Below are 14,242 nucleotides of genomic sequence, written 5' to 3' on the forward strand. Positions count from 1 at the left end.
AGGGAATGGATTTAAAAATTGCGCGAGCTAACAGATGAAGCAACATATTATTTTTACTAGTGACGCGGGTTTTGTAAGGATTATGAATTATTGCTGGAATGTGATTGATTGATTTGATTTAGTAATAACAATTCGAATCAATCAACGATTGATTGACTCTGATTGATTCTGTCAATAGCATTATGGCAAGATGTCTTATATGGCGTAGTTCGTGTTTGCACTCACCAGCAGTGGCTATACGTCATGCTACCCCTTCTCTACCAAATCCCAATGTTCAAGTTAACAAATGCCTAAATAAATCCCTTGAAACCAAATATGAATGCTACTGCGCGAGTGAACATTTACCTATAGTGTTTTCGAGCACAATTTAGAGACTTTGTCAAATTAGCGCCCATATTATAGCCCCCATACGACATGACAGAACCCATATAGGCTGTGGCTAATCGATAAAAGCATTAGCCTTATAGATATAGTTTTAGGATGCGCGGACGTAATGCGGGCAAATTGATATCGGCGGAAATATAAAATGCGGTGTGCCCCATATCCATTTAGTTTATATGATAGTTGATTGCACGAGAAAGCAGTATGGTAACGCTTTTTTATTTCGCTGTTCTAATAGGTGAGCGTCTTTTAAAAGTGACACGTTTTTGGTTATTGCTTGTAGAAAACATATCTACGAACCATATTGCTCTAGAAATTCACATTAGCGACAATATATCTGAAAGGCAACCATGTTTCTCTCATTACGTACTCTATGATAGCGACCAAATGATATAATGGAACGTCGCGGAAAAAGCTAGTGCTCGGAGAGCTGCTTGGAAACGGTCCAGCTTTTCGCTTCGAACAAGGAGTCCTCGAAATTACGATTTAAACACTTGCGAAAAGTCCAACTCTAAATAAAAGTCGTCGGCTAGGGCTGAGCAGTAGTCAACGTAGCCGGTTAACTTATCGTTGTTTATAGCATAACGCAGTTACTACTATGGCTCGCTTTTTACAAATGTCCATGCGGCCAAAATGGCAAGCAATGCAAATTGCCGCCTGCAGAATGTTCTTCAATGCAAGTTCTATTGCAATCGTCCTTCAAGCAAAACGTTAGTGGAAGTCAAACTAACGAAGAGTTGTGCGCGTCGATGGCAAAATCACTAAACAACATTTGTGTTTCCTTCTTGGTGGTGCGGACCTAATCTTCATGGTGGCCAGCTTTGGTAAAAAGCCATGGGCGTATTCTCGAGCCTCCAGGAAGATCTTCCGCTTGGCGGACTGGCTATAGCGCGCCTATAAACTACGACGACGACCAACTCTATTGTGGGGGCTTTACGGTGAGCAGTTGTCGTATTGTCGGCACAGATAGACCAAATTATCAAACTCTATCTGAAGACGTATCTGTGTAGTATTGAAAGCACTTGAACAGCCTATCGGAAATGACTTGTTCGAAAATGAAAACCTAAATTTGACATACGATGCAGTGGTTACAGAGAGATGTACGCCGCTAACCTAATTTTTGAGTTATCGTTTCGTTAAACAAAATACATAGTAACAAATCGCCATTTCTACTCACCTTCCCCGAAGGATGATGCGTTTTCACAACAATTTATAATAGATTTTATTGTATTTATGTAATGTTCTTATTTTCTGCGCAGCGTCAGCATAACGTAAATGAAGGAAGGTGTGGAATATGCGGGGACGCATGGGACACTCCGACACCTCGCGAGAATGAAGATGGCGGTCTGTACGGAACTCGAAGGGTTTATCGTACCTATTCAAAGGTAATTACGGACTATCAGTACGCATCTCAGAGACGTTTGAATGATGCGGTCAATTAAATCAATTCTGGACCACCGTAAAATATTTTTTTGCTTCGAGGAGATTCTTATATAGTTCTGTTCATTTAAAAAGTACTGTAGGACTTCGAGCTGGACTCGGGCATAATGAAACTGGCCAGACGGAGAAAAAAAGGTGACATAATAATAATGACTATGTTTGAAGATCGTGGCATAAACTCGACCGTTTCGGGCAACTGCGTTTCTTTAATAGCTTATACATAATAATGCTTATACAATTTTTATATACCAACAAGTTTTTTATGCTTTATATGTATATATAGCACATGGTTAGCATTTAACTGTCCAAAATACAATCAAGAATAACTTCATGATATCTTGCGCTCAGGTGGCATCATGTGAGAAGCCCATCTTTACTTTACTAGGTGGCAATTTGTCAAACCGTGCCCATTGTTCTATTTATAAATGTTTTGGACAATTTTGATATCGTTAAAAACCTGTAAATGTTTACGATGTGCGCAGTCTTCTAATTCCAGCAAACAATAAGTTGACCCAAAACGATTTTATTATACGGTGATGTGCGAAACGCGGGAAAGGGCTATGGTAGTTTGTCATGTGACATTTTTCAAGTTATTGCTTAGTTTTTCATAGAGGTTTCATACTTTGCTAGTTCTACTGGCATCTATAGATGATTCCTTTTTCAGCCGGTAGAAGTACATATCACCTAATATATTGCAGTCTTGTTAATGCGGATACTGTTAATTAGGATGAAACGGTAGGCGTAACAATTGAAATAACAGCTCACCATAAGGGGTATTTCGAATTTCGTCTTGCGCCCGTTTGGAGCAATAATGGTACGACACAAGCGGAGCTGGACAAGCATCTTCTTTACATCGAAGAAAGCAAGTCGACAAGGTGAGTTTTACTAGAAAAACCATAAAATTTCTCATAAATGATTTCCTTTTTAGGTTCGCATGTTTTTTATGGCTCATCGCCATGTTCGTTCAAGTCTCAGCGTTCTTAAACGATTATTAAACACTCATTGATTAGGAAAGTAACGATTTAAAGAAGAAGAAGAAGAAACGGCCTGTGGGAAAATAAGCCATTGTTATGAAGGTTTATCGCTGCTTGTATGCTTGCCACAAGGTTTCATTGGTCTATTAGAGACCCAGTTATATCCAGCAAAACCCACTTGGGTTAGACTTCTAACAGAGGCAAATCCCTCTAGCTATACCCAAGGAAAAAAAAGATTTTGAAGACTTGTCTACACGGAGAGAATAGCTGGAAATTCTAGCATGAAACTTTAAGCGATCAGGCAGGAGACTACTAGAACTAATTGACACAACGTAATACACTGTTCTAACTGTCAATGTACGTCCGTAAACATTTTTTTTTTATCGATGTTTCTGTGTAGTGGTTGAACTAATCTTTGTCGGTGCCGTGTTCGCTTAGAAGCGAAAGATTTTTTCCTCTCTCGTAAATCTGAGATCAGATCGTCTTCTTTTTTCTAGGTACACTCTACCTCCTGGATCAGGTAATGGTCTATATGAATTCCGCGTAAGACTGCCTACTAACGTTACCTGCGAGCGATGTGTCATGCAGTGGCATTGGTGGACGGGTCAGTAAATTTCTTCATTACTCACACACTTAATATAATTGCTATATCTTTGTTGTTAAAGCCTCGAGTCGGCAATCGACCGACAAGTCTGATATGATTTATTGAAAAAAAGAAAGAACGCTAACGGATCTAACGTCAACGTCGCATCATTTACGCCATTTAAAATAGCCTGTCTTTGCTGATTAGTTGATTTTGTCATTTGTCAAGGGTCCTTTGTTTCTGCATTCCTACAGGTAACCGATGGGACATTTGTCCTGATGGCCGTGGTCAATTAGGTTGTGGACCCCAGGAAACTTTCAGGGGGTGCTCCGATATTGCTATTAGATAGCAAGATATCATCTAGTGTTGAGGGCTATAGCTTATGTTTGTTTAACAATTAATGAAAGCAGCTTTTTTTCTTAGATTGTGTTTAGTTCCTCATGAAGCAAAGGCTCAAGGCCATTAAGTACATTTTTCGCATAAGAAACGTTCTAAGAGCACGCATAACGAACGAAAAACGGTCTATTCCTCTTCTATGAGCACAATACATATTTCCAATAAGCAAGAAATATATTTTTTCTTTTTCTTTACTAGCTGCACACTTTGCCTATTCAATTTAGTTTCTTACATAATGACTACACTGCCGTTGCTGTGATGTAATTATCTCCGGAATCTATTTTATCCATTATTCGACGACTGACGCCCGACTGTCATATTTAAGCCTATTTACATTACATATAGTTTTTATTCTTTTCTTCGAAACATTTTAAAGCGCTTCTTTGACGTGACTTCATTTACTAACATTATGTTTCATTGTTGTGCCCCTAAAACATACTTAGGTCTCTATCGAGGGTATATATTAGTCTATTTTAGGACAGGGCACATTTATGGTGCGATCAACGTTCCTCATTTTCGGTGACATGTGCTGCGATCTTCTCAGCAATTCCAAGCAGGCTTCGAAGGCGACGTTTCTTCTGTCACAGCGGAATTGCGCCGCCGATAGAAGTTCGAAATATTCATCAACGTCCTCTTCGGGGACCGACTATAGCAAATGCAGGTTAACAAACGTGTATTGCATTATAGAATAACTTCATGTTAGTGTCCCGCATTAAGGCTTTAAACATTAAAAGGATTCCGTGATCACATAACAACACATACGATATATATATTTCAGCGGCGGACGTTGAAACTGAATAGCTTTTGAACTAGCTAGGTTAAAGTTGTGACCTAATATTTGTTAAAGGCTCCTCTAACATTTTACACCTGTGTCCCGGCGTCGTGGCAACTTTATGTACCAGCCTAAACTTTTCATTGTGTCCTTATTCCTCACTCGATGGCGTCTCCGAGCGAACCGATATACTAGTCGCCATTTTTAGGGTATAGAAAGCCCCGTAATCACGCGGATTTAGATAAACTGATTGAAGCTAACATGACTATTCGTTTGCTCAGTCATAGAGGTAATGAGGCATGGCGATGAGGCCTGACGTTGTAATCGAGTAATTAGAACGCGTGCTTTCGTGCGAACGACCTATGAAGCTCTAAAGGAACACACGGTAGCGACCTGCATTCATTGTTTCATGTCTGGTGATCATTTAATTGCAAACGCTCCTGATGTCCATTCCAAGTACTATCACTACGTTACATGTGAGCCTGCTCCGCACTGCTACCGAATTCGATCCCTCTTCACGAGGTAGGTTACTACCTTGGAGTAGCAGGCAAATAAGTCATGCACTAAACTATTCCGTAGACCGCTATTCTCTGGCCTCGCCCCTCTTTACCGAGAGCCATGCGTAGTCTGAGACAACCGTGTGCTTCAAGCAGGCCTTTTGCTAATTAACATGACAACTCGCATGTGGAATACGGTACACGCATTGTCAACAGGCCGGCGGCCAATTTACAAGAAACCCATTTTTACCCAATTTCCGCATCATTAGTCTTTAAGTTGTAATTCTCTACTACGTTGCATGTGAAGTACTAGTTTTAATGCTTGGACTTCAAGTTCTACTCTGATGACAAACATCCTCGACTTCAGCAATGCGTTCTTGCCCTTCAGAACACAAGGTCTAGTCGCTGGTTTTCAACACTCCAATCTCCATCTTGAAGCGTCTGGATCATTTACGTACTGTGCTTTGTTATAAGGCCCCGTTGCATAATGTCTTAATTAATCTTCGATGAATTTCCACAGCGCTGTAGTTTTCGACGAACAGAAACTTGACCATTAAGCGTCGCTTTTCGAAACTAAAACACATTCTATTCTTGAAGTAAACTCAATCAGTTGTCACTAGCAAGTTTCTAGAAGACTGGAACTTATAATTTGTCCGCTGGTGGCGCGTACTTCAAACGGTATTTAATTTCAAAGTCCGCCGGATTTGCTCGTAACAGCCTAATACATATGCGCAAAACATTATCTATGATTCGGTAATGCAAATAAAATTCATTCGAATTTTATGACCGTACGCCTAACGTACCTTAAGACATTCGGTAACTTCCGGAGTGAGCAAAAGTTCTCTCAGATATTTCGCACTGTTGAGAAACGATGCCTCAACAGCGGGTAAGTTACCGGTTGGTCCAGCCGGAAAGGTCGCCGATATTAGAAAGATGAGCGGAAGCATATTGGCGAATCGATACTGCATCTGCAGATTGGAGAGCGTAAAACTGTGAACTCGATATGAGAAAGTTATAGACTCCGCCTATTCTCCTGTGTTCCAGCTGCGGCGTTGTCACCAGTGGCCACACACACGGCCGTCCGTTGTAGCACTACGTAATTTGTGCCAGTATAATTTATGAAATATTTTTGATGCTGGCAAACATATATAAGATCGAGACATGCAGCTCTGAAAATCTATTTCATTAGGGTATTAATCGACACAAGCTACACTGGTGAAGCATTTTACGCAATGACCCATTCCGTATTCATGGGGGCGATCAGGGTACTCTACTTACAGCCTAGTAGTAATAACATACTAGATATTTATGCCTTAATACCTAATATAAGCTAATATTCGCCGTATTCTTCCATTACGCACCTTGAGAACTAAGCAGGGGCCGTTGTTACCGCGCAGTGACAATAGCTCTAGCGCAGTGCTGGAAGCGATGCCTTGAGACAAGAAATATGAGGGACCTGTTGGGTTTGTTCTAATCGTTAACAGGATGTAACGCGTGAACAGTTGAGAACAGGAAATAATAATGTCGTTGTCACCCAACTCCTTTCCGGCGACAGAAGCGAGAAAGGAAAGGATCTGCTGCGATCTAAAATCTAACAATATTGTTGGTATCGTCTCATTTTTGTAACGCAACTCCGCAGATGTCATAGCTCTTAGGTTTTTGGCTGTTGGAGACCGCACACTCGGCCCGTTCATGCGATAGTCAATCGACGTTCGGGTAGAGACGACGATGTATATGCACAAGATTAGACGGGCTGGTCCGTGTTGTATATTACCTATTTCACCCTTAAACTGTATTTGACGAAATCTCTGTGACTGACAGCTGAACAGAGAGACATATTTCAACAGCGAATAAATTGTTCATTTCGAGGTAGAATCTGGTTTTAATCGTAGACGGTAACGGCCGACAGCAGTGGCCACGTAAAATTGAACCATGGCAATTCGGTGTATTAATGCCGAATTTTCGTAGTTATGTAGATGTCTGTCTTCCAGTTTACACAACTGTAATTGTATTATAAGCGCTTGTAACTGTAAAAATCGAACTGTTTCAACATTTACATCCCGCATCAGGCACTACTACGGTCGGACCCGTCACGAAACTAGATGTGTCTGTCTCGATACGTCTGGTCTCGAGCCCAAACTATAAATTGTAGCTTCATGAGGTGTTCGTAATGAACAGTCAGAAACGGACGTAGATTTTTCAAAATGAGTTGATCTAAGCTGCACTAACAAGTCATTATTGTATTTGTTGTCAAATGTCGGGAGGCCTCTAACGTCATCTGGCCTATTACGTAAATGAAGTCTGAAGTGAAGCTCTTAGACTCTACGAGCAATGACTATGAAAACCTGTGAGCACTTAGTGATCTATTTGTTGAATGCGTTGAAAAATACTTTGGTAAACCTAATTGAGTACTATTTTCTACGCCCTTTACGATGTTCCTTGCTGTCCGTTGCTTCCCTACTCATTTCGAGATCATCAGGTTATTTTATAACGGATTCTACTTGATTATTAAACTTTTTTTTTTAATATTTTGATTGAACTTTTGAATGAAGTTTCTGTGTGCTTTTTGTATAAGTACAAAATATTTGTATAAGTACAAACGATATCTGAAAGATAATTAACGCTTGTACCTCAAGTTTGGAAACTATGAAATGAACATACGCTGATTTTACGAGACTGCCGAAATGTGAAAACTATTGAACATTTACTTGTATAATTTATTAGATCCGCATGCCACTGCCATGTTTTTACATAAGAAATCCCAAAGTGCCAAGGGTTGGACAAAAGCCATAAACGTTCGTTTTTTTAGAGACGCCGCATATTAAGCTACCTATAATCTTAAATAGTATTTTCTTTCACCTGTCATGCACAAGCCTGGGTCATCTGTTGCTTATTGCTTTATCTATATAGTTTCCGCCAAAACCAATATGTCCCTTTGAAAGGACCTTAGAAGCGTAGTTTTAATAGAAAGCTGTTCAAGGTAGAACATTTAATTAGACTTCTAAGCTATTGGAAAGCATTGTTTTCCAAACAGAAAAGTTTGTGTGGGGGTGGACATACAAATCAAATGTCTACAGTCAGCAAGTCAGATACGTTTTTTGTCGCCCGTTCCTCCAACCGTAAATAACTCCATCTTCAATATATGCTGCCTAGGATTTGGCAGCTCACTGAGCGTATCGATATGCTGAGCCTTCAAGGTCCAGGATACGCATATTCCGCTACAAAACAATCGCTATTGGTAACACAATGCGTTAAAGCTTCAAAGTACGCCGTTAGTAATCAATGCTGTAAATCCGTCAAAAAATATATCGGTTGCATATAAACAGGAGATATTTATAAAAGTTCACTCGGATCGTGATTACTCAAGGCTTGGTTTGTGATGAGTCTACGTTCGTTAGTTATGTGTGTTATCTACATGGTAAGTAGAATTGTGCATAAATTTATACAAAAGCGGTTCGTTTTTATTTTCTCCTGACCATTATCTCTATGTAAAATACGAGAAATAGTTAATAGAAGGCCCCGAAAACGGTAGAGCATAAGCCTCTAGCAAAAGCTGAAGGTTTCCGTTTGGCAGGCTTTTTTGTTGCACTAGATAAAGTTAAAGGTAATGCATTGGAGATGAACTTTGGCAGGCTGTTTGTCGGAACAGGCATGTGCTTACGACCAGTACCAGACCAAGCCAGTTCTAAACAACGACTCTTTTATGGCAAGCAACAGCGCGTCGTTTTTGAATTTAAAGAAAAATCAACAACCGTCCAATCCCTTCACGCTAGGCAAACCCCGCCCAGTACTACAGACTTCAATTTTTGCGCGAAATTGGCGGTCTAGGTTGTTGCCATTCTTGATGCAGCTTCTGAAAAATCCGAAAATAGCCTTCAATAGTGTTTAGGACCACCGGCTCTAAGATTCACATAAATGGCTCAAAAAGCCATTTGTGTTACATCTAGGTCTTCACAAAAATTAACAGCCGTTTAAGAATAGATAAGATCAGTTGCCAATTGGATCGTCCACATAGGTTCCAACGCCTATGTGACTTCGCTTTTTGGGTTTTTTGCTCTTTTTTGGTAAATGTGAGTGTTCGCATTTTTGAGACTTTGGGTCTGCTGTCAGGCCAAAACTTCATTCCGTTGGATCTTTTTATGTGCAACGTATTTAAATGTCAATAGAAGAAGTTTACATGTATCAATGTTGCTTGACAGACGGTTACTATTCAAAATTACGTGCAAATCGAAGAGAGAATGTTGTGAAAATAATTACTCAGTAACTTATATTCTTAATTGAAACTGTAATCGCGGAGGCTGCTAACTGTATTGAATAAATTATAGTCTCAGGAATGACACCGCTAGCATGTGCAATAAAAATTTCTGTTATTTTCACAAAGAGGCAAACACTGCGCCGGGGGGAATATTGGTGTTGATAGATACAACAAATAAACCTGGGTCTCGTGAAAAACTCGAAGCACGTTTTTGCCTAATTCAAACTAGAATCAGGCTCATCCTTTCTGCTTAAAATGTGTTGAATACGGGGGTTGGGATAGATAGCAGTTTAATATACTAATAATGCACGGCCGCCGTTACGGTATAAAGCGACGATAAACAGACAGAAACAATGATACTCTGAGGAAGTGTTTAGCGTAACAAAATTTTTCTCCAGTTGGCGCAGGACACCAACGGATCCGAAAGATCAATATTGAAAACGAAACACTTAAAAATATGTAACTCTATTCGTCGCGGAAAAAACGTTTATAAATACAATTATTCTCTATTATAATAAGATTGAATTCTACAGCCTTACGCCCGGTATCAGTGTTTGGCATTTCATCAGACAGTTGGCTGACTCCCAGCATAGAACGAGTTCCCTGTATGCCCGAGTTTAAATCGTAGCCCTAAGGCTTTTTACAATGCTCAGGTAGGAAAAACCTAGGTTATAATCCCCTCTATAGCTTAGTGAGCATCGTATATGCCCGAGCTGAGCATTGTAAAAATGATGAAAAGGAATAACGGGAACGCCTCAGTAATTAGGTTAGCTTAAAACCTGTTTAAGGTAGTTGTTCAGAATAAGCACAAGCGTTCGACTAATATTTAATTTACTTCAAGTGGCAAAACGTGAACTATAACGAACGAGTTTAAACAAAAGAAGCATACGTTGTCCTTTTTTTGATCTCGTCCTAACCCAATAAAAGGTGATCAATTCGTCAGGCTACGTTTAATCGGCTATCTGATACTGGCAAACCATAAGCAGCCAGTAGAAGAATTTCCGTCAATAGAAAGCTATCGAGAGTGAAAGGTATTCTACTCACTGTCCTACTGCATTTGGTAACGGGCCCAAGGTGGTTGATGAAATACAGTTGCTTTGCTAGCATACTTAAATATCGCCAAGCTTTAACTTAACGCATAGTTGTACCAAGCTTCGTAAGTCTGTCATGCGTTTCGAAATCTGTTACAAATATAATTCCGTTAATGTATCCCTATTCCTGGCAACGATATATTTGATAAAGTTGAACATAATTTTGTGCTTCATTGGCTATGGTAATATGTACACATGTAGGTATGACACTTCATATAGGCTGTAATAATTACAGTCATCCTGGTCTTATCAATTTACAAATTTTCGATCAAAATTTTACTACGGTTTACATGTGTTTATTATTATATTATGTGTTTATTATATTTTTTACACGTTTAGGGTTCAAGTCACCTACGTTGCACTTGCACGGCGTTGTTCTACCCTGCTTATGTTGGCACACCGCTCAGCTATGCTTAAGGAGCGTATATATGATTTTATTTCCCGTTCTTAATATATTGGAAGCTTTTTCTATCATTAATGGAGGTTAGACATGATTGCAGCATGCCTTAGGTACGCTTCTAAACCTGTTAAAGTGTAGTACCCTATTCATTAGGTCTGGCAATATATTTTCAGAGTCTTCTGTTAATTAAAAGGCTATATACCTAGTCACGGTATAGAGCAGGATGGCGTTTCGGGCAGTACTTGCCGCTGCGGTTGTTGTGGAGGCCTTAGGTCATGGTCGTATTTTGGAACCGGCAGGCCGATCTTCAGCCTGGCGTTTTGGCTTCAACACACCTAAAAACTACAACGATAATGAACTGTTCTGCGGAGGCTTTGATGTAATATGTTATCTAACTATACGCAACTACATTTAAAAATATAGTACCCTTGTTATACGGGTTAAAAATAAAGAAAAAAATAATTCCTAGACATACACATATTACGATCATTCATACATGAATACTACTTTTTACTGTAGAAGACAGCAAAGTCGTTATCATATATATATGTGGCTTTCGATTCATAATAATGCAGCGTCAATATGGAGCGAATAATGGAAAATGCGGAATTTGCGGGGATCCTTGGGACGACTCACCACCACGGGATAATGAAGATGGGGGCAAATATGGTACCGGAACAATCGTTAGAAAATATTTGCAGGTAATATGAAATGTATTATATATGTAAACGAAAGCTTCGTTTCTAACTGATACCAGTTTTCATAATTACCATATACAACTTTTTTAGTCGTATTGCTGCTTTTTTCTTTTTTTTTTTTGAAGTTTTCCTAGCTGGCCCTCACCTGTCTGTCGATCTTTGATTGTTCTGCTAACTGTGTAACATCGACTAAAAATAGGAAAGAGCTAATACTTTCATCAAATATGTGCCCTCTAAGTCTCGCTAACTGTATGGTTAAATAATCAAGATATTATGAATTGATTGTTACTTTTTGTTCTGACCTAAACAATATGGACACCCTTATGTAGGGAGAAGAAATCGAAATCGTCATCGAAGTTACCACGCATCACAAAGGCTGGTTTGAATTCAAGCTCTGTCCGGTCGAAGATGGCAAAGAGAGTACGCAGGAGTGCCTTGACCATTATCCTATCATGCTCGTCGGTAATCAAACCTCCAGGTAAAATCAGTTGAAAGCTTGCAAAGCGCTGACAAATTTCTAGCAAAATATAGACATAAGGCAAATGAGTTGCCACAGCTACGATTTTCGTACTCTCAACTGTTTCTCTTTCAGCGAATCTCAGTACGATTGAGTAGCACTGCCTGTCAGCGTATGGAGATCGTTGAAAAAAAACTACAGTATTCCCTATTTCTCGATTTTTTCACTACAGATTCAAACAATGTTAAACCTGATTCCAAGATAATATTTCAGAATATCAGTCACTATTTGAAGCCACTTTTAGAATGAGTTGTAGCTCCTCTTCAGTTTGCTTTCAAGGTTAATATTTTCGGACAGACAGTAACCGGCACACTGCTTGTAGGTAAAATGAGTGAACATACATAAGCCAAAGCTCACACATCTCATTATATGACCGTCACTCATCTGTTTTTTAATTTTTTTTTTTAATAATCTTATTGCTATTCACTCGCAGATATACTCTTCCCGAAGGGTCGAAGGAAGGCATCTATAATTTTAAGGGTCAACTCCCTAAAGATCTTGTCTGCGATCGGTGTGTATTGCAGTGGCACTGGACAACAGGTATGAAACCAATAAAAACAAAAAAAAACCTATCATAGAAGTTCGTCTTCAATCTTAAAAGGCAGAAAAGATGCAATAAAACTCTAACGCTTACGTTTTATGATATCTAGCAACTTCTGCCGAAAAAATATAGAACTTCATATACTTGAATATTTGAGTTGAACTAACCTAAGCACCATGGTTTTGACAAGAAAGCAATTTTCACTCACTTGGTAAATAAATAAGATACAGAAACGTACAACGTTGGCTCAGCTATTGTTACTTATTATCCATCTATTTCATAAAACATTGTCGAATTAGAAATTTTATCTGTTGTATAAAGGGAATGGTCAGATTCTCGTGTTGATAGAATAAAAATGGCGCCTGGCTTCAAACATGGAGTCTCTGACGATAGTCGAGTCATCTTCGAAGATTTAGCTTTTCTGATTCCATTCGATCATATCGTTACATGTAGTCCCTAACGCGTACTATTTATTGTAGATCCGAATAGGCACCTACCGACTTCCAAATTCAGTGCCCTTCTAGATTAACATGTTTTAGCTGTGGTCACAAAAACAGCGAATCCAATGTATTTAAAGCATGATATATACCATGGCTTAACGCGGACCTACCGAAGCTCTAAACCGGCGACACTGTAGTCAGAGAACATGAAGAACACTTAATAAGCTGTATTATATTTAATATCGTATGAAGGCGTTTAATGTAATAAGTTGTCATACAACGGAACACTTTTCCGTGATACATCCAATTATTAAATTTTAAATCTTCATCTTTTGGCAGGTAACCGATGGGGTTTATGCTTGAACGGAACTGGGCATCTTGGATGCGGATTTCAGGAGACCTTCCGAGGCTGCTCTGACATTACAATTGCATAAATTGACATCTTGTTATCGATCATGTACTGTGCCTTATACTGGTTAACTACAAATCGACAGTGAGAAGTTTGTGATCATCTAAATAAAATTTACTTTAATCATGTTATTATACCATCAATCCCAAAGAACTTATACACTTAAAAGTAAGGAACAGCTTTCTCCCTTTATTACACCTGTATTGCCTGCATAATAAAATGTAGGCTACATCTATGTTTAGTGATATAATAATAATAGTTTAACAGCTTAAATCAACGGTATTTATATGACCATCTTTGGTATAGCCAGATATATATGACCAGACGATATATACTAGCAGAATAGAAGCTGATCACATCTTTATAACATATATTCTGCGGAAGCGAAAGTTATTTTACATTTTACGATATTAGCCATATTAATGTAATACGCTTTGTTTTAAATTTTATAATCTCAGAAGATGCAAACTTTCATGTTTCATACTATGCCTGTATTTTCCCCATAGTGCTTTCGTTTGAGCCTGGTATACTAACTGATGAACTAAATAATGAGGTAAACAATTTAGCCAAATTGCGATCTTCACGTAGCCATCAGAAATGGTGCAAGATCCACACGGGTCTACCTCAGAGCTGCGGGTACCTTACGCGCTCTATGGTTATCCTCTCATCGGGATTGAAGCAGACTTCATAGATCAGCAATAGTTCGGTGTTCGGCGTTTGAATGGGCTACAGATGCAAAATTTTGCATTTTTTAACCCTTTCCTCGATCTCAATGATTTGCGCTAGCTGAGATACGCTTTTGATTAATGCGTTATCTGTAAAGTATCGAGCTTAGGTCGTTTTAGTAG

The 14,242-nt window shown here is 39.1% G+C and overlaps 3 protein-coding genes and 1 long non-coding RNA gene across 5 annotated transcripts; 2 read left to right on the forward strand and 2 right to left on the reverse strand.

Annotated features, from left to right (window-relative positions):
* The first annotated feature begins 533 nt into the window (after positions 1-533).
* On the forward strand, positions 534-3,977 carry LOC111264761 (uncharacterized). The gene is made up of 6 exons (XM_022840883.2): positions 534-619; positions 1,201-1,319; positions 1,641-1,766; positions 2,548-2,696; positions 3,293-3,399; positions 3,633-3,977. Exons 1-6 carry the CDS (start codon positions 586-588, stop codon positions 3,725-3,727), a joined length of 630 nt encoding a protein of 209 aa, XP_022696618.1. The 5' UTR covers positions 534-585; the 3' UTR covers positions 3,728-3,977.
* Positions 1,579-2,694, reverse strand: LOC147752910 (uncharacterized). The gene is made up of 2 exons (XR_015312788.1): positions 2,587-2,694; positions 1,579-1,756 (listed from the first exon to the last, which is right to left on the reverse strand). It is a non-coding gene; the product is annotated as an uncharacterized LOC147752910 (long non-coding RNA).
* A 47-nt stretch (positions 3,978-4,024) lies between the features above and the next one.
* LOC111264760 (uncharacterized) lies at positions 4,025-6,724 on the reverse strand. The gene is made up of 3 exons (XM_022840881.2): positions 6,405-6,724; positions 5,847-6,011; positions 4,025-4,420 (listed from the first exon to the last, which is right to left on the reverse strand). The coding sequence occupies exons 1-3, from the start codon at positions 6,687-6,689 to the stop codon at positions 4,238-4,240; spliced, it is 633 nt and encodes a 210-aa protein (XP_022696616.1). The 5' UTR covers positions 6,690-6,724; the 3' UTR covers positions 4,025-4,237.
* Positions 6,725-8,355: 1,631 nt separating this feature from the next.
* LOC111264763 (uncharacterized) lies at positions 8,356-13,537 on the forward strand. 2 transcript variants are annotated; one of them, XM_022840884.2, is made up of 7 exons: positions 8,356-8,461; positions 10,226-10,329; positions 10,963-11,168; positions 11,365-11,490; positions 11,817-11,965; positions 12,438-12,544; positions 13,325-13,537. In XM_022840884.2, the coding sequence occupies exons 3-7, from the start codon at positions 11,013-11,015 to the stop codon at positions 13,417-13,419; spliced, it is 633 nt and encodes a 210-aa protein (XP_022696619.1). In that variant the 5' UTR covers positions 8,356-8,461; positions 10,226-10,329; positions 10,963-11,012; the 3' UTR covers positions 13,420-13,537. The 2 variants fall into 2 exon arrangements, with proteins under 2 accessions (XP_022696619.1, XP_022696620.1); XM_022840885.2 differs by lacking the exon at positions 10,226-10,329.
* The last annotated feature ends 705 nt before the right edge of the window (positions 13,538-14,242 follow it).

The sequence above is a fragment of the Varroa jacobsoni genome, unplaced genomic scaffold (genome assembly GCF_002532875.2).
Source record: "Varroa jacobsoni isolate VJ856 unplaced genomic scaffold, vjacob_1.0 scaffold_896, whole genome shotgun sequence".
Classification (NCBI taxonomy): Eukaryota; Metazoa; Arthropoda; class Arachnida; order Mesostigmata; family Varroidae; genus Varroa; species Varroa jacobsoni.

What these genes read in the sequence shown, in the direction of transcription:
- LOC111264761 (XM_022840883.2), top strand. Translation starts at nt 586, where the DNA reads ATGGTAACGCTTTTTTATTTCGCTGTTCTAATAG. An exon ending in TTATTTCGCTGTTCTAATAG is followed by an intron (nt 620 to 1,200) that starts GTGAGCGTCTTT and finishes CATGGTGGCCAG; the next exon opens with CTTTGGTAAAAAGCCATGGG. An exon ending in TCTATTGTGGGGGCTTTACG is followed by an intron (nt 1,320 to 1,640) that starts GTGAGCAGTTGT and finishes TTTTCTGCGCAG; the next exon opens with CGTCAGCATAACGTAAATGA.
- LOC111264763 (XM_022840884.2), top strand. Translation starts at nt 11,013, where the DNA reads ATGGCGTTTCGGGCAGTACTTGCCGCTGCGGTTGTTGTGGAGGCCTTA. An exon ending in GTCGGTAATCAAACCTCCAG is followed by an intron (nt 11,966 to 12,437) that starts GTAAAATCAGTT and finishes ATTCACTCGCAG; the next exon opens with ATATACTCTTCCCGAAGGGT. An exon ending in GCAGTGGCACTGGACAACAG is followed by an intron (nt 12,545 to 13,324) that starts GTATGAAACCAA and finishes ATCTTTTGGCAG; the next exon opens with GTAACCGATGGGGTTTATGC.
- LOC111264760 (XM_022840881.2), bottom strand. Translation starts at nt 6,689, where the DNA reads ATGACATCTGCGGAGTTGCGTTACAAAAATGAGACGATACCAACAATA. An exon ending in GCCCCTGCTTAGTTCTCAAG is followed by an intron (nt 6,012 to 6,404) that starts GTGCGTAATGGA and finishes TCCAATCTGCAG; the next exon opens with ATGCAGTATCGATTCGCCAA. An exon ending in AAGTTACCGAATGTCTTAAG is followed by an intron (nt 4,421 to 5,846) that starts GTACGTTAGGCG and finishes CATTTGCTATAG; the next exon opens with TCGGTCCCCGAAGAGGACGT.